The following is a 19,547-nucleotide window of genomic DNA, read 5'->3' on the forward strand; positions in this document are numbered from 1 at the left end:
AAGCAGGGGGCAAAGTGCCTACTGGGCCCACCCACTGGCCCCACCCACACACCTCCATGCCCACCAGATGCTAATAACATGACAGCTCCGATACCTTTGTTGCTCCTTTCACAGAACTCCATCTAGAACATAGAACATTACAGCGCAGTACGGGCCCTTCGGCCCTCGATGTTGTGCCGACCTGTGAAACCATCTGAAGCCTATCTGACCTACATTATTCCATTTTCATCCATATGTCTATCCAGTGACCACTTAAATGCCCTTAAAGTTGGCGAGTCTACTACTGTTGCAGGCAGGGCGTTCCACACCCCTACTACTCTCTGAGTAAAGAAACTGCCTCTGACATCTGTCCTATATCTACCACCCCTCAATTTAAAGCTATGTCCCCTCATGTTGGTCATCACCATCCGAGGAAAAAGACTCTCACTGTCCACCCTATCTAACCCTCTGACTATCTTATATGTCTCTATTAAGTCACCTCTCAGCCTTCTCCTCTCTAACGAAACAACCTCAAGTCCCTGAGCCTTTCCTCGTAAGACCTTCCCTCCATACCAGGCAACATCCTAGTAAATCTCCTCTGAACCCTTTCCAAAGCTTCCACATCCTTCCTATAATGTGGTGACCAGAACTGCACGCAGTACTCCAGGTGCGGCCGCACCAGAGTTTTGTACAGCTGCAGCATGACCTCGTGGCTCCGAAACTCAATCCCCCTACTGATAAAGGCTAGCACACCATATGCCTTCTTAACAGCCCTATTAACCTGGGTGGCAACTTTCAGGGATTTATGGACCTGGATGCCGAGATCTCTCAGTTCATCTACACTACCAAGAATCTTGCCATTAGCCCAGTACTCTGCATTCCTGTTACTCCTTCCAAAGTGAACCACCTCACACTTTTCCGCATTAAATTCCATCTGCCACCTCTCAGCCCAGCTCTGCAGCTTATCTATGTCCCTCTGTATCCTATAACATCCTTCAGCACTATCCACAACTCCACCGACCTTCGTGTCATCTGCAAATTTACTAACCCATCCTTCTACACCCTCTTCCTTTATAAAAATGACAAACAGCAGTGGCCCCAAAACAGATCCTTGCGGTACACCACTAGTAACTGAACTCCAGGATGAACATTTGCCATCAACCACCACCCTCTGTCTTCTTTCAGCTAGCCAATTACTGATCCAAACCGCTAAATCACCTTCAATTCCATACTTCCTTATTTTCTGCAATAGCCTACCGTGGGGAACCTTATCAAACGCCTTACTGAAATCCATATACACCACATCAACCGCTTTACCCTCATCCACCTGTTTGGTCACCTTCTCAAAAAACTCAATAAGGTTTGTGAGGCATGGCCTACCCTTCACAAAACCGTGTTGACTATCGCTAATCAACTTGTTCTTTTCAAGATGATTATAAACCCTATCTCTTATAACCTTTTCCAACATTTTACCCACAACCCATCTGCCTCCCCTGGAACCCTTGGCAAACCCTCTGGATGCTGCCTGCAGAGTTTTTAACCCCCTCCCCATTGGACCTGCTGCCCGATGCATTCCCACCTCTGCCCACACTGGCAGACATGTTTCACACTGGGCGGGACTCAATTGGCTACCCAGCGCAATATCACATAAACGTGTCCAATACCTGTCCAAAGTTGACTGCGGCGTGTTGAGCAGATGTGGTGAAGATTACAACAGTCACATATTCTATCAGCTTCTCAATTGTCTTGATTGTTTTGGGAAAACCTGGAAAGAGGAAAGATTATTTTTATATAATTGCCTATTGTGTTAGTGGGAATTAATCCAGAAGAATCACTCAATACTCGAGTATAAGACCATAAGACATAGGAACAGAATGAGGCCACTCAGCCCATCGAATCCGCCATTCAATCATGGCTGATATTTTTCTCATCCCCATTCTCCTGCCTTCTCCCCATAACCTCTGATCCCCTTATTAATCAAGACCCTATCTATCTCTGTCTTAAAGACACTCAGTGATTTGGCCTCCACAGCCTTCTGCATCAAAGAGTTCCACAGATTCACCACCCTCTGGCTGAAGAAATTCCTCCTCATCTCTGTTTTAAAGGATCGTCCCTTCAGTCTGAGATGGTGTCCTCTAGTTCAAGTTTTTCCTACTAGTGGAAACATCCTAGGGGCAGCACGGTAGCATTGTGGATAGCACAATCGCTTCACAGCTCCAGGGTCCCAGGTTCGATTCCGACTTGGGTCACTGTCTGTACGGAGTCTGCACATCCTCCCCGTGTGTGCGTGGGTTTCCTCCGGGTGCTCCGGTTTTCTCCCACAGTCCAAAGATGTGTAGGTTAGGTGGATTGGCCATGATAAATTGCCCTTAGTGTCCAAAATTGCCTTTAGTGTTGGGTGGGGTTACTGGGTTATGGGGATAGGGTGGAGGTGTTGACCTTGGGTAGGGTGCTCTTTCCAAGATCCGGTGCAGACTCGATGGGCCGAATGGCCTCCTTCTGCACTGTAAATTCTATGATATCCTCTCCACGTCCACTCTACCCAGGCCTCGCAGTATCCTTTAAGTTTCAATAAAATCCCTCCTCATCCTTCTAAACTCCAACCAGTACAGACCCAGAGCCCTCAACCGTCTCTCACACGACAAGTTCTTCATTCCAGAGATCATTCTTGTGAACCTCCTCTGGACCCTTTCCAAGGCCCAGCACATCCTTCCTTAGATACGGGGCCCAAAACTGCTCACAATGCTCCAGGGAGTATGCTTCAACGTCAAATGGTTTATTACGCTTGGGGGGGAGCAGTCCATTGGGAATACCAAGCGCCTGTCCGCCGGACGTGAGAAATCATAAATATTTTACACAGTTACACAGCCTATGTTGGCTGGACCCAAATCCCACAACAAACATTGGTTACTAGGCAGCGCATGGCTGCTCAATTAACGATGGAATCTTCCCTTTGCGCATTCCTTGGGATCCCTGGATACCTATAGACAAGGAATACCGTACCGATCAAGCAGGTTCCGTCAGAGCTGCTGCTGATGAAGATTGTCTTGCAGAATAAACCTTTTCAGTGTAGGCCGGTGGGAACTAAGGGTTTACATATGTGGTCCAGCTCGGTGGCTAATACCTCACAATCTGTTATGATCCACATGGAGGCAGGGTTTAGGATTAGATAGGAATGCTAGTGTGCATTATGGTACATGTGTTAGTGAGTGGGTGTAATTATAGTCAGTGTTTGTGCATTTTCACTGTGTATTTGTATATTAGTGTTGGTGTCTAACTTGTTCAACACACACACATATATTGCATGTGCCCCGGGCCCACGTCTACAATTGTAACTGGGAATTCCTCGACGGAGATTTCAGCTGACCAGGTTTAGATATATCCAGCACCAATCCTTTAATCAAAGGTTTTCATTTTGCATAGAACATAGAACATTACAGTGCAGTACGGGCCCTTCGGCCCTCGATGTTGCGCCGACCTGTGAAACCATCTGAAGCCTATCTGACCTACACTATTCTATTTTCATCCATATGTCTATCCAGTGACCACTTAAATGCCCTTAAAGTTGGCGAGTCTACTACTGTTGCAGGCAGGGCGTTCCACACCACAACTACTCTCTGAGTAAAGAATCTACCTCTCACATCTGTCCTGTATCTATCTCCCCTCAATTTAAAGCTATGTCCCCTCATGCTGGACATCACCATCAGAGGAAAAAGGCTCTCAATGTCCACCCTATCTAACCCTCTGATCATTTTGTATGCCTCAATTAAGTCCCCTCTTAACCTTCTTCTCTCTAACGAAAACAGCCTCAAGTCCTTCAGCCTTTCCTCATATGATCTTCCCTCCATACCAGGCAACATTCCCCGTGTGTGCGTTGGTTTCCTCCGGGTGCTCCGGTTTCCTCCCACAGTCCAAAGATGTGCGGGTTAGATGGATTTGCCAGGCTAAATTGCCCGTACTGTCCTAAAAAATAATGTTAATGGGGGTTGTTCGGTTACTGGTATAGGGTGGATACATGGGCTTGAGTAGGGTGATCATTGCTCGGCACAACATTAAGGGCTGAAGGGCCTGTTCTGTGCTGTACTGTTCTAAAAAAAAAAAAAATCTCCTCTGTACCCTTTCCAATGCTTCCACATCCTTCCGATAATGTGGCGACCAGAACTGCACACAATACTCCAAATGCGGCCGCACCAGAGTTTTGTACAACTGCAACATGACCTCATGGCTCCGAAACTCAATTCCTCTACCAATAAAAGCTAACACACCGTATGCCTTCTTAACAACCCTCTCAATCTGGGTGGCAACTTTCAGGGATCTATGGACATGGACAACGAGATCTCTCTGCTCGTCCACACTACCAAGAATCTTACCATTAGCCCAGTACTCTGCCTTCCTGTTATTCCTTCCAAAATGAATCACCTCACACTTTCCTGCATTAAACTCCATTTGCCACCTGACAGCTCAGCTCGGCAGCTTATCGATGTCCCTCTGTAACTTGTAATATCCTTCTGCACTGTCCACAACTCCACCGACATTAGTGTCATCTGCAAATTTACTCACCCATCCTTCTACGCCCTCCTCCAGGTCATTTATAAAAATGACAAACAGCAACGGCCCCAAAACAGATCCTTGTGGCACACCACTAGTAACTGGACACCAGTCAGAGCATTTCCCATCACCACCACTCTTTGTCTTCTATCAACTAGCCAATTTCTGATCCAAACTGCTAAATCACCCTGAATCCCATGCCTCTGTATTTTCTGCAATAGCCTACCGTGGGGAACTTTATCAAACGCTTTACTGATATCCATATACACCACATCAACTGCTTTACCCTCATCCACCTGTTTGGTCACCTTCTCGAAGAACTCAATGAGGTTTGTGAGGCACGACCTACCTTTCACAAAACCATGTTGACTATCTCTAATCAAATTATTCCTTTCCAGATGATTATACATCCTATCTCTTATAAACCTTTCCAAGACTTTTCCCACAACAGAAGTAAGGCTCACTGGTCTATAGTTACTGGGGTTATCTCTACTCCCCTTCTTGTACAAGGGGACAACATTTGCTATCCTCCAGTCCTCTGGCACTATTCCTGTAGACAAAGATGACTTAAAGATCAAAACCAAAGGCTCAGCAATCTCCTCCCTAGCTTCCCAGAGAATCCTAGGATAAATCCCATCCAGCCCAGGGGACTTATCTATTTTCACACTTTCCAGAATCGCTAACATCTCCTCCTTATGAACCTCAAGCCCTTCTAGTCTAGTAGCCTGTATCTCAGTATTCTCCTTGACAACTTTGTCTTTTTCCTGTGTGAATTCTGACGAAAAATACTCATTTAGCACCTCTCCTATCTCCTCAGACTCTACGCACAACTTCCCACTACTGTCCTTGACTGGCCCTACTCTTACCTTAGTCATTCTTTTATTCCTGACATACCTATAGAAGTCGTTAGGGTTATCCTTGATCCTACCTGCCAAAGACTTCTCATGTCCTCGCTTGGCTCTTCTTAGCTCTCTCTTTAGATCCTTCCTAGCTAACTTGTAACTCTCAAGCGACCCAACTGAACCATCACGTCTCATCTTCACATAAACCTCCTTCTTCCTCTTGACAAGTGTTTCAACTGCTTTAGTAACCCATGGTTCCCTCGCTCGACCACTTCCTCTCTTTCCATTACTTTGCTGCGCCATATTGCCCGGTGGCCGGCGCAGAGACAGCAACCCACGCGCATGCGCGGACCCTTGCCGGCTGTGGCGCGTTGACTTTCAGGCCCCTGAGCAGCGGACACCACTCCGTACTAGCCCCCGAGGAAGGGGTGAATTCCTGGGCCTGGAGGCCCTTTGACCCCGGAGTCGTTCGGGCCGCTTTTGACACCGGCTCAGAACTTGGCCGCAGGATCGGAGAATCCGGGCCCCCATCTTTACTTCTTTAGCGACCTAGTTTGTCCCCTAACAATATATTGTTAGGTTGGTGCGTATAATGTAATCAGTCGCTGGTTTGACTGTTGCTGCACATCTGCATTCATGTCCGTCCCAGGATGCTGATAACTTCACATCTGTCTCCACCCAAGAGAATGAGGAGGTAGATATGGAATTCAGGGAGGGAGATTGTGAGGTTCTTCAGCAAATTATCATTGGGAGTGACAAGGTATTGGAGGTGTTGGCGAGCTTAAACGTGGACAAATCTCCAGGTCCGGGTGAACTGTGCCCCAGGATGCTGTGGGTGGCGAGGGTGGAGATTGCAGAGGCTCTGACCCAAATTTTTACTTTCTCTCTGGCCCCGGGGGAGGTGCCAGAGGACTGGAGAGCTGCTGATGTGGTCCCACTATTTCAGAAAGGCTGTAGGGATAAGCCAGGGAACTACAGACCAGTGAATCTCCTGTCAGTGGGAGGGAAACTACTGGAGAAAATTCTGAAGGCGAGAATCTATCTCCACTTGGAGAGGCAAGGTCTGATCAGGAATAGTCAGCGTGGCTTTGTCAGAGGGAGGTCAGGCCTCACAAATTTCATTGAATATTTTGAACATGTGACCAGGTGTGTAGATGAAGGTACTGCAGTTGATGTAGTGTACATGAATTTCAGCAAAGCCGTTGACAAGGTCCCACATGGGAGACGTATTAAAAAGGCAAATGGAGTGTAGATGAATGTCTTCTTAAGGGCAGCAGGGTAGCATTGTGGATAGAACAATTGCTTCATAGCTCCAGGGTCCCAGGTTTGATTCCGGCTTGGGTCACTGTCTGTGCGGAGTCTGCACGTCCTCCCCATGTGTGCGTGGGTTTCCTCCGGGTGCTCCGGTTTCCTCCCACAGTCCAAAGATGTGCAGGTTGGGTGGATTGGCCATGATAAATTGCCCTTAGTGTCCAAAATTCTATGATTAACCTAGGACAAAAGTTCGGCACAACATCGTGGACCGAAGGGCCTGTTCTGTGCTGTATTTCTCTATCTTTCTCTCTCAAATGCACGTGGGATACAGGGTAACTTGATAATGTGGATTCAAATTTGGCTGAGCTGTCGGAGACAGAGGGTGATGACAGACCGGCTGCTTTAGTGTCTGGAAGCCAGTGTCCTGTGGGGTACCACAGGGATCTGTGCTGGGCCCCCTATTATTCATCATTTTTATAAATTACATAGATGACTATGTGGGGGGTAGGATCAGTAAGTTTGCGGATGACACAAAGATTTGTCGGGTGATTAACAGTGAGGTTGAGTTTCTTGGGTTACACGAAGATATCGACGGGATGGTCATATGGGCAGAAAAGTGGCTGCTGGAATTTAACCCTGAAAAGTGTGAGGTGATCCACTGGAAGGAGCGGAATAGGAATAGGATAGGATCCCAACAGTGCAGATGGAGGCCATTTGGCCCATCGAGTCTGCACCAGCCCTTTGATAGAGCACCCTACCTAGGCCCAATCCCCCACCCTATTCCTGCCCCTAAGGGGTAATTTTATCATGGCCAATCCACCTAACCTCCACATCTTTGGACTGTGGGAGGAAACCGGAGCACCCGGAGGAAACCCACGCACACACGGGGAGGATGTGCAGACTCCGCACAGACAGTGACCCAAGGTTGGAATTGGGCCGGGTTCCTGGTGCTGTGAGGCAGCTGTGCTAACCACTGTGCTACCATGCCACCCCCGAGTAATGTGACAAGGAGGTATTTCTGACACTGGGAAGTCCAGAGGAACAAAGGGTCTGTTGCCGAATCATTGAGAAGTCCTGAGGAAGAAAGGGACCTTGGACTGTTTGTCCATAGATCTCTGAAGGCGGAAGGGCAGGTTAATAGGGTGGGGGAAAAGGCATATGGGACAGTTGTCTTTATCAATCGAGGCATAGATTACAAAAGCAGGGAGGCCATGTTGGGGTTGTACAGAACTTTGGTGAGGCCACAGCTGGAGCACTGGGTGCAGTTCTGGTCACCACATTATAGGAAGGATGTGATTGTACTGGAGGGGGTGCAGAGGGGATTCACCAGGATGTTGCCTGGGATGGAACATTTCAGTTATGGAGAGAGGTTGGATAGGCTTGGGTTGTTTTCCCTGGAGCAGAGAAGGCTGAGGGGCGGCCTGATCGAGGTGGACAAGATTATGAGGGACATGGGCAGGGTGGATAGGGAGCAGCTGTTCCCCTTAGTTCAAGGGTCAGTTACGAGGGGGACGCAAGTTCAAGGTGAGGGGGTGGGAGGATTGGGGGGATTTGAGGAAAAGGTTTTTTTACCCAGAGGGTGGTGAGGGTCTGGAACGCGCTGCCTGGGAGGGTGGGAGAGGCGGGTTGCCTCACATCCTTTACAAAGTACCTGGATGAGCACTTGGCCCATCACAACATTCAAGGCTATGGGCCAAGTGCTGGTGAATGGGGTTAGGTGGGCAGGTCAGGGCCTTTCATGCATTGGTGCAGACTGGATGGGTCGAAGGGCGTTTTCTGCGCTGTGTGATTCTGTGATCCCTGTGTTAGAGGTAAAAAGATTGAGAAGAGATGAGTGAGGGAATGATGTCGGAACCCTGGGAAAGGCAGGGAAGGGGATGTGTAGCACAGATCTCAGAGAAACTGTGTCAAGGAGAACAGGGGGGATAGTTTGGGAGCAGACAGTGAAACAGGAAGGTTAGCTTCACGAGAGCTGGAGAGATAATCTAGACTAGGCTGTCCTTGTGAACTCTGTGTTTGTATGGCGCATGTTCCAAAAGTCTGCTGAATATGCAGTTTAGCCAATATCTGATATGGCTATTTTTAAACACGAGCAATAATTTCCTGTGATTCACCACTATCTGTACTGCCCTCGTTCAATTCTCCTTATCACCCGGTTGAACATAGAACATAGAACAGTACAGCACAGAACAGGCCCTTCTGCCCTCGATGTTGTGCCGAGCAATGATCACCCTACTCAAACCCACGTATCCACCCTATACCCGTAACCCAACAACCCCCCCCCCCCTTAACCTTACTTTTTTTTTTAGGACACTACGGGCAATTTATTATGGCCAATCCACCTAACCCGCACATCTTTGGACTGTGGGAGGAAACCGGAGCACCCGGAGGAAACCCACGCACACACGGGGAGGACGTGCAGACTCCGCACAGACAGTGACCCAGCCGGGAATCGAACCTGGGACCCTGGAGCTGTGAAGCATATATGCTAACCACCATGCTACCGTGCTGCCCGTACTGTGGTCATGGTCCGTTAAGATCAGACCATGACCACAGTTACAATAACCTACAGGAATTGTGCAATTCTGGGCACTCTGATGATTAACCTACAGCTCACAGGTAAGGTCGCAGACTGGAGTCACGCTGACATATCTGTGACCATGACTAAGGGTCTGTGCCGTATTGAGGGGAGGAGATAGGAGGCAATGGCCTTGTGGTATTTTCACTGGACCAGAGACCCAGGGTAATGTGCTGGGGACCCGCGTTCGAAAACCCACCACAAGCAGATAGTGAAACTTGTACTCAATTTTTAAAAACCCTGGAAGTAAAAATCTAACAATCTAACCCTGGAAGTAAAAATGACCTGGAAACCCATTATCGATTGTTGTGAATGACAAAAACCCATCTGGATCACTAATGTCCTTTAGGGAAGGAAATCTGCCGTCCTTACCTGGTCTGGCCTACATGTGACTCCAGTCCCACAGCAAATGCCCTCTAGAATTGCTGAGCAAACAACTCAGTTCAAGAGCAATTAGGGATGGGTAATAAACACTGGCCCAGCCCAGTGACACCCACATCGTCTGAATTAATAAAACAAACTTACAGGAATCGAGGGAATCTCAGGGCCAGGTTCAATTCCGAAGCTTTTCCCAGCTGAATAGTCCCCAATTCTCAGTGTTTGTACATGAAGCATGGTCATTGGTGAAGTGCGCGGGGGTACCAGGGACCCGAATCAAGTCAACATTGTGCAGCGAGGTTAATTCCTCATCGAGACTCGGGCTGAGGGGAAACCCTGTCATTCAACAATATTAAAAACATCTTTGCAAACTGGTGACTGGTTACCTGTTTTTTTATTGTCCCTCAGGCCATAGACGAACACATCCTTCACAAAGGCCTGCAGTTCTGTGTCTGTTTGCACAGCCTCATCGTTATCGTAGTATATATTCACCACTTCTGTGACAAAACTGTCAGAAATAAATTAGCAATCAGAAGCAATGTGAACAAAGAACAAAGAACAATACAGCACAGGAACAGGCCCTTCGGCCCTCCATGCCTGCGCCGACCATGCTGCCCGTCTAAACTAAAATCTTCTACACTTCCGGGGTCCGTATCCCTCTATTCCCATCCTATTCATGTATTTGTCAAGGTGACCCTGAAACGCTACTGTTGTCCCTGCTTCCACCACCTCCTCCGGCAGCGAGTTCCAGGCACCCACTACCCTCCGTGTAAAAAAAGTCCTCTAAACCTTGCCCCTCGCACCTTAAACCTATGCCTCCTAGTAATTGACCCCTCTACCCTGGGAAAAAGCCTCTGACTATCCGCTCTGTCTATGCCCCTCATAATTTTGTAGACCTCTATCAGGTCGCCCCTCAACCTCCTTCGTTCCAGTGAGAACAAACCGAGTTTATCCAACCTCTCCTCATAGCTAATGCCCTCCATACCAGGCAACATCCTGGTAAATCTCTTCTGCACCCTCTCCGAAGCCTCCACATCCTTCTGTTTTTTTTTCCTTCCGATTGAAGGAAACTGTGTTTGGAAATCAGCGCATGATTTTAGCCGCGTCCGTCGATGCTGAGACCATCCTCCGTCACTGCAAACAAATGCAGTAGCGTTAGTGTCTCAGCTGGTCGTGCGGAAGCTCAGGAGAAGAGAAACTGCAGAGAAGGCAGTTATTGGGGGCCGTTCTCTGGCTGTGCGGTCAGGACCAACTCGCGTTATGGCCGGAGGATCTTGCGAGGGGGACATGACGCTATTTGCGATGGGGAGAAGCCCTTTTGAGATTCTCCCTGTACCCAGCTGGTGACGCAATCTGCTTTGCGCCCAGCGAGAGTATGGACAAGATTAGCATATTTGAAATCATCGTTTGAACATGAATTTTCAGTTTTAAGCCGGATACACCTGACCCCTTCTCACCTCCGGCACAACGTGAAGCCCACGTACTCGCCTCCAAACTCTGAGCCACTGTGTGGTCAGTGCATGGCAGGACAGTGCTATGGCGCTGCCCTCTGACACCTTGGCACTATCTGATACACTACTCGCCAGCCTTTCACATTCTACCCGTCACAAATTTGAGGTCATCCAAAACTCTGCTGACGGGTCCTAACCCAGGCCATGTGCTGTTCAGAGGAAATATACAGTAAATGGTAAAACTCTGAGGAATATAGAAGGTCAGAGAGATCTGGGCGTGCAGGCCCACAGATCTTTGAAAGTGGCCACACAAATGGACAAGGTAGTCAAGAAAGCAGACGGAATGATTGCCTTCATTGGAAGGGGCATCGAGTATAAAAACTGGCAAGTCATGCTACAGTTGTATAGAACGTTGGTAAGGCCGCACTTGGAATATTGCGCACAAATCTGGCCGCCACACTACCAGAAGGATGTGGAGGCTTTGGAGAGGGGTCAGAGGAGGTTTACCAGGATGTTGCCTGGTCTGGAGGGTGTTAGCTATGTGGAGAGGCTGAATAGACTCGGACTGTTTTCATTAGAAAGACGGAGGTTGAGGGGTGACCTGATAGAGGGCTACAAGATTATGAGGGGCATGGATAGAGTGGATGGGCAGGCACTCTTTCCCAGGGTGGAGGGGTCAGTCACCAGGGGGCATAGGTTTAAGGTCCGTGGGGCAAAGGCTGTCATGTGAGAGTACCTTTAAGAAATGGGTGTTTATAAATGGGTGTGTATATAAATATCTATAGTGAGAGTACCTTTAAGAAATGGATGTTTACTACTGAAGTGATGTCAGAGAGTGGGTGGAGTGGGGCTGTCTGTCAGCTTTTTGCTTTTGTTTTAGGCTGTTTGCTGCAGGGTGCGTTTTAGTTTCGGTTTCAGAGCTGGATAGCTGCAGTCACAGCCAGAAGGGGTATGAATCTCTCTCTGTAATCTAAAGACTGTAAATCAATCCTGATGATTTAAAACTAACAACAGTAGTGATGTTAACCTGGTGTGCTTCTGCTAAAAGGTGTTTTAAGTCGTATGGATGTTAAAAGCAAAGCTTAAAGGATTACTTAGTCTTTGGGGGTTGTATTTGAATTAATGGTCGCTAAGATGTTCACCGTATGTTTTAAAAAGGTTAACTTAAGTTCATAGAATAAACATTGTTTTGCTTTAAAAAATACTTTTCCATTTCTGCTGTACCACGCCTGTAGAGTGGGCCGTGTGCTCCCCATACCACAATCTATTAAACTTTGTGGGTCAGGTGAACTCCATGATACACTTTGGGGTTCTCTAAACCCTGGCCCATACCAAGGAGATGTGCGAGGCAGGTTTTTTTACCCAGCGGGTGGTGAGTGGCTGGAACACGTTGCCAGGAGAGGTTGTGGAAGCAGATACATTAACGGCGTTCAAAAGGCACCTTGACAAACACATGGATAGGATGGGTATAGAGGGATACGACAAAACCTGAGAATCGTTGGGGTCCCGGATGGGTCTGAAGGAGCGGACGCTGGGGCATACATAGCGGGTATGTTCGAGAAGCTGCTGGGGGAGGGGGCATTCGCCCGACCCTTGGAAGTGGACAGGGCGCCCAGAGCACTCACGAGGAAGCTGCATGGGGGTGAACCACCGAGAGCAATGGTGGTGAGATTCCACAGGTACCTGGACAAGGAGAGCATTCTATGGTGGGCCAGGCAGACACGGAGTTGCAAATGGGAGAACAGCGTCCTGTGTATATATCAGGGTCTGAGCGCGAACGTGGCCAGGTGAAGATCAGGGTTCAACCAGATAAAATGACCCTTTTTAAGAAGAAGGTAAAATTTGGATGACTGTATCCGGCCCGTCTTTGGGTTACGCACGAAGAGCAACATTTCTACTTCGAGTTGCCCGAGGAAGCGATGGACTTCGCCAGAAGGAAAGGGCTGGTGTCGGACTGAGGTGCTTGGACTGAACTTTGCTGCAGTGTTCATGTGCGTTTTTTTTTCTCTCTTCTCTTTTCTAATTTTTGAAAAAAAAGAAAGGTTTTTGCCTTTGGGCGTTACTTGTAATGCCTTTTGTATTGAGTTGGGGTCTGCGGACAAGCTGCTTGAGTTAAAATTTGCATTTGCACTGATGGGGGTTGGAGGTGTGAATGTTAGATGTTAGATCTTCTTTTTGTTTTTCTTTGCATGTTTCTTTTGGGCAATTGGGTTAGGATTGTTTACGTTTGCATATGTGTATCCGAGCGGGGGGGGGGGGGGGGGGGGGGGGGTTGGGGGGGGGGTAATAGGTGGGGAAATGTCTGGCGCCATGGGCGGGCTAGCTCACGGAAGCGCAGTGGGGGGTGAGCAGATGGTATGCTTGGGAGTCGAGGCAGGAAATTGCAGGGGCTCTGAGTGAGTTCGTCATGGGGGAGGTGCCAGAGAACTGGAAACAGCTCATGTTGTTCCATTTCTCAAGAAGGTTGGAGAGATAATCCAGGGAATTACAGCGCGATGAGACTCACGCCAGTGGGAGGGAATCTATTGGAGATCATTCTGAAGGAGAGAATCTATCTCCACGCGGTTAGGTCAGGAATAGTCAGCGTGGCTTTGTCAGAGGGAGGTCATGTCCGGGATTCTCCGAGCCGAGCCAGGTCAGAGAATCGCCGGGGAAGCGCGAGAATCCCGCCACGCCGCTCAGCGCCAATCTCAGCCACGCAGTCGCTGCGGCGTTGGTCGGGGACTGTTGAAAACGGCCCCCGTGGCGATTCTTCGCGCTCGACAGGCCGAGTGCCCGCCGAATTCTGCCGAGTCCCACCGACATGGTTCATGTATGGTCCCACCCAGCAGGACCTTGGCGTTCTGGCTGCGGGGGCCGTCTTAGTGGGGGGGCGGGGGGGATCCAAGTCTGGGGGGGGGGGGCTCCACGGTGGCCAGGCCCGCGATCGGGGGCTACCAATCGGCGTAGGGCGCACTCATTCCGGGGGCCCCTGCAGGGCCCTGCCATGCTGCGCGGGGGCCGGCACGGAGATGGCCGTGGCGTGCATGTGCGGACCCGCGCCGGCCGTGTCGGGCCGGCTTTCAGCGCCGGAGCAGCGCACAGCCCTCTGGTGCTGTTCTAGCCCCCGAGGAAGAGGAGAATGACTAGGTATGGAGGCCTTTTGACGCCGGCATCGCTCGCGCCGGTTTTGATTCCGGCGCCAACACGGCCGCGAGATTGGTGAATCCCGGCCCATGTCTAACAAATTTGATTGAAATTTTTGATAAAGTGACTGAGTGTGTGGATAAAGGTAGTGTAGTTGATGCAGTTTATATGGATTTTAGCAAAACCTTTGACATGGTCGCACAAGGGAGAAGGTGAGGCACATGAAACTTGTCGAGATGGATCCGAGACTGGTTTAGTGATAGGACACAGAGGGTGATAGACGGCTGTTTGAGTAACTGGAGGCGTACCACAGGGATCAGTGCTGGCACCAGTATTGTTTGTTATATCTATAAAGAGATATAAGTGAATGGGGTAGTTAAGAAGTCAGATGGAACACTTGCCTTTATCAGCAGTGCCATAGAATATAAGAGCAATGAGGTTATGTTGGAGCCGTACAGAATGTTGGTGAGGCCGCAGCTGGAGCACTGGGAGCAGCTCTGGTCACCTCACTATCGGAAGGAGGCGACTGCGCTGGAGAGGGTGCAGAGGAGATTCACCAGGATGTTGCCTGGGATGGACCATCTGAGCTGGAAGGAGAGGCTGGAAAGGCTTGGATTGTTTTCCTTGGAGCAGTGAAGGCTGAGGGGGGATGTGATTGAGGTGTGGAGGATTATGAGGGGGTTTGGACAGGGCGAATAGGGAGCAGCTGTTCCCCTTGGTTGAGGGTCAATGACAAGGGGGTTTTAGACTGAGGGGCAGGAGATTCCGAGGGGATTTGAGATTTCTTTTCACTCGGAGGGTGGTGAGAATCGGGAATGCGCGGCCCTGGGAAGGTATTGGAGGCCGGAAACCTCAACACCTTCAAAAAGCAGCTGGATGATCACCTGAAACAGTCAAGGATCTGGGACAAGTGCTGATAAATGGGATTAGCCAGAGATTAGGGGGAATTATTGTCGGTGCAGACTCGATGGGCCTTTTCTGCGCTGGACGACTCTATGACCGGAGATGACATTACCTTATCTCCAGCTAAATCATCAAAATCTACGTGACCAATAGGCAAGTTCGGAACAAACACCAACAATTACAGGACCTGTGATTAAGCTACAATTTAAATTAATTAATCTATACCAAAGAACAGTTCAATAATTTCCATCAATACCCTTCATCAATATGTGTTTATTTAGGGAACATTCTGGAGATGAATTCCTTAACCTGCCAACATTAGTGACTGTGCTGATCCTTGATCTCCAGAACAACAATTAACTTCCTTGTTTCAGCAGACAAGACTTCCCTTTTAAACAGAACATTGACACAATTTCTTGCAGCCTGATCAACTTTAAACACAGAAGAACTGACCGGCTTCCCTCACTGGGGAAGTATTTTGTGGAGGGGTACCATATAACCTTCCCAATACTATAGGTTTGCTTTTTAATTTCCAACATCGAGTCTTCACGTGCCCTTTCTTGTGACAAAAGTAGCTTGTTGGTCCCCCTGAACTAAACCTGACCTCTGACCTTTCACTTTTTCTAACCTGGTCCTTTACCTTCGCTACCTTTCTGAGGCATGGGGCGGGATTCTCCCGTACCGGGCGGGGCGGGGGCTCCCGGTGGGACGGAGTGGCGTGAACCACTCCGGCGTCGGCCCGCCTGAAAGGTGCGGAATCAGGTGCTGATGTCATCCCCGCGCATGCGCAGAGCGGGGGTCACCTGCGCGTCGGCCATCGCAGAGGCTGACACGGCCGACGAGTAGGAAAAGAGTGCCCCCACGGCACAGGCCCGCCCGCGGATTGGTGGGCCCTGATCGCGGGCCAGGTCACCGTGGGGGCACCCCCCCGGGGCCAGATGGCCCTGCGCCCCCCCCCCCCCCCAGGACACCGGAGCTCGCCCACGCCGCCAGGTCCCGCCGGTAAGGGGCCTAGTCTGATCCACGCCGGCAGGACCGGCAAACAACCAGCGGGCTTCGGCCCATCACGGGCCGGAGACTTCGGGCAGCCCCGGGGGCCCATTGAGTCGCGCCGGTCCCCGCCATTCTCCGGGGCGGGCGTCGCGACTCACTCCTCGCCGACTTTTGGAGGGCCGGAGAATTCAGCGGCCGGCGGGGGCGGGATTCACGCCGACCCCCGGCGATTCTCCGACCCGGCGGGGGGGTCGGATAATCCCGCCCCGACCTCTCCAACCTTCTGCTCCTTTCAGTTTCTCTGGAAGGTTCCAGTGTGGGACCTTATGGGTTAATTCATAATCAACTGCCAATATCAAGGCTTCCCTTCTGTGGGCTTGTAAGTGAGACCTTAATCCTTAAGGGACACTGTGTTTGAATTCATCCACCATCATCTCCCCAAAGTTGCTGTAGTTTGTCGACCTGCACAACCTATTTCACTTTTCCATTTCTCTTTGCCTGTAGACCTCTGGCACCAACCCCGAAGCATTGAGTACAGTCGCCACATAAATGTTCTGCTGAGGGAGATGGAGACACCCACGAGGCCTTCTTTACCCAAACACGTTGTAGCCTTTTTTTCAAAGGTTTGAGGAGGCTGAGGTGTTGTTCCTGCGTCAAGTAATCCAGAGACGGGGAGATTTGCATACGTGCAGTGCGGTCAGCGTAAGTTGAAGGTGTACCTGCGCAAGTGACCCGAGGAGTTCGAGTGAAGGCAAGCATCCAGCAGAGGGCAGCAGAACAGAGCTTCTGATTGGCTGTTCCGGGGAGATTTGCATACGTGGCCCTCTTAAATGGCCGAGCAAAACACTCAGTTCAAGGGTAATTCAGGATGAGCAACAAACGCTCAGCCAGCGACGGCCACACGCCATGGAAGAACAGGAAAAGATATTAGATCCTAAAACAAAAGTTAGAGGATCTCTCTCGAAGTCAGCCTCACTTTTCCTTATCAAATTAAGTTTGCATTCTCGGAAGACTGCTCCATTGTGTTTGTTCATGTCTCTCTTTCCGAGTCTTTCTCTTATTTTTCCATTCATTTTCTACAACAAAGATCCTCCGCCACCCTGCCCCCGCCCCATAACACTGCCCCCAGTTATCAAAATCTACAATGAGGCCTTGGAAACCTTGGATCACTTCCCAACCTTGGGAGGCTGCTGTCGACAAAAGAAGACAAATCGACAGTGAGGTTCAACATGGCTTCCAGTCGCCTGACAAAGAGAGCGTTTGAAGACCAGGACCTCAATGCCAGCACCAAGCTCATGGTCTACAGAGCAGTAGTGATGCCCACATCCTGTATGACTCAGAGACGTGAACTATGTACAGAAGTTTCCTCAAAACCCTGGAGAGGTTGGACCAGCGCTGCCTCCACAAGATCGTGGAAATCCGTTGGCAGGATAGGCGCATCACCGTTAGTTTTCTCTCTCAGGCCAACACCAGCATGAGTGCACCAGTGTCATGAATGGTGTTGAACATTGTGCAGTCATCAATGAACATTCAACTTCTGACCTCATGATGGAAGGAAGGTGATTGATGAAGCAGCTGAAGATGGTTGGCATGAGGACATTATCCTGAGGAACTCCTGCAGTGATGTCTCGGGACTGATGTGACTGACCTGCAATAACCACAATAATCTTCCTTTGTGCCACGTATGACTCCAACCAGGCCAGCACGGTGGCGCAGTGATTAGCACTGCTGCCTCACGAACCCCCCCTGCGCATGCGCTGGGATGACGCCAGCACACGCTGGCGCTCCCGCGCGTGCGCCAACTCGCGCCGGTCGGCGGAGGCCCTTCGGCACTGATGGGCGTGGCGCCAAGCCCCTTCCGCGCCGGCCGGCACAAACCACTCCGCCGCCGGCCTAGCCCCTGAAGGTGGGGAGGATTCCGCACTTTCTGGCCAGCCCGACGCCGGCGTGGTTCCCGCCGCTCCTTTGCGCCGGAGTTGCCCGCCCCACCGGTTTGCGGAGAATCCCGCCCCACATGTCAGCAAGGATATCTGGCCCTTGGAATGGGGGGGGGGGGGCTTCAGATTCACACGGGGGTTACCAGGGACCCGTGGATTAAATTATGGGAACAGGTGGTAAAAACTTGCTTCAATATAATGGGTGCGATTCAGCAGCCCAACGCTCGAAACATCTTGCGAGATTTATTAAATGTAATCGATTTAATACTGGCCCACACAAACGAGGACCAGTTGTAATGGCACCTGGGGGGTGGGGGTGGGGGGGGGTATCCTAGGCTATTAGAGACTCCTGTGTGGTCGAGGCCAGGACGGGCACCCTGGCATTCCGTTTGGCACCCAGGCACCTTGGCACTGCTGGCCTGGCACCCTGGTAGTGTCACCCCAGCACTCCCAGGCTGGCATTGCCAGGGATTAGGCCCGGAGGGGCTGGGGGTCCTACCAGGTGGATTTTGAGGGTGAAGCGGTGTTTCCGGGGGCCTCCCCAAGGTTGGGGGGAGGAAGGGGGGGGGGGGTCAAAGATGTGGGAGGAGGGCCTAGAAGGGCCATCCAAAATGGCGCCCGATCTGGGAGGAGCCTTTCCTGTTGGGCTGGCAAAGGTTGCTGCCGGAGTCCCAAACAAGGGGGAATAACCTTCAAAATTCCAGTCAGGCTGTTTCGGGCCTGATGTCAGGAAGGTTTGTGAAATTCTGTAACTCTCTCCTCCGAAAGTCTGACAAACACTCATCACCTTCTCCCAAGTCAGGGCATTGACTCAATTAGGGCAGCACGGTAGCATGGTGGTTAGCATCAATGCTTCACAGCTCCAGGGTCCCAGGTTCGATTCCCGGCTTGGGTCACTGTCTGTGCGGAGTCTGCACGTCCTCCCCGTGTGTGCGTGGGTTTCCTCCGGGTGCTCCGGTTTCCTCCCACAGTCCAAAGATGTGCGGGTTAGGTGGATTGGCCATGCTAAATTGCCCGTAGTGTCCTAAAAAGTAAGGTTAAGGGGGGGGGGGGGGGGTTGTTGGGTTACGGGTATAGGGTGGCTACGTGGGTTTGAGTAGGGTGATCATTGCTCGGCACAACATCGAGGGCCGAAGGGCCTGTTCTGTGCTGTACTGTTCTATGTTCTAACCCCGTGTCTGATAGCCTGGACTAAACAAGGCCCAAGGCCTAATGTCAGGTGGGCTTTGGGCCTATCTGGGCCAGAACCTGGGCACTCTGTGATGGGAGGGTGATGTCGGCTGTCGAGTGATTGTTTCCAGTGTTGGATGGGCAGAGCAGAAAGTGGTCAGTGTCTGCTGAATATAATAAATGATCTGGGTCTCGGGAACAATATTTCAGAGTGCACCCAAGCTGAGAGGTTAACTGCGAGGAGGACAGGCAGTGGGTCCAGGGTAGAGACGGGTTAGTATGATGATGGGCAGAGAGGCAGGATTTGATATCAGATTTGATCTTCTTCCAGCCCTGACAGAGATCCGGACATTTTCTCTGTGGCACAGCCGAGTAAAGTTACAGCATA

At 50.4% G+C, this 19,547-nt stretch overlaps 1 protein-coding gene across 1 annotated transcript in view; it reads right to left on the bottom strand.

Annotated features, from left to right (window-relative positions):
- LOC119956246 (polyunsaturated fatty acid 5-lipoxygenase-like) overlaps positions 1-19,547 on the bottom strand; it is a 77,280-nt gene that overhangs the window by 17,943 nt on the left and 39,790 nt on the right. The window contains exons 7-8 of the mRNA XM_038783280.1: positions 9,966-10,087; positions 1,644-1,744 (exon numbers count right to left, since the gene is read on the bottom strand). Of these exons, the coding sequence (XP_038639208.1) occupies positions 1,644-1,744; positions 9,966-10,087 (223 nt within the window). The remainder of the gene's footprint in view (positions 1-1,643; positions 1,745-9,965; positions 10,088-19,547) is intronic.

Source organism: Scyliorhinus canicula, chromosome 22, assembly GCF_902713615.1.
Source record: "Scyliorhinus canicula chromosome 22, sScyCan1.1, whole genome shotgun sequence".
Classification (NCBI taxonomy): Eukaryota; Metazoa; Chordata; class Chondrichthyes; order Carcharhiniformes; family Scyliorhinidae; genus Scyliorhinus; species Scyliorhinus canicula.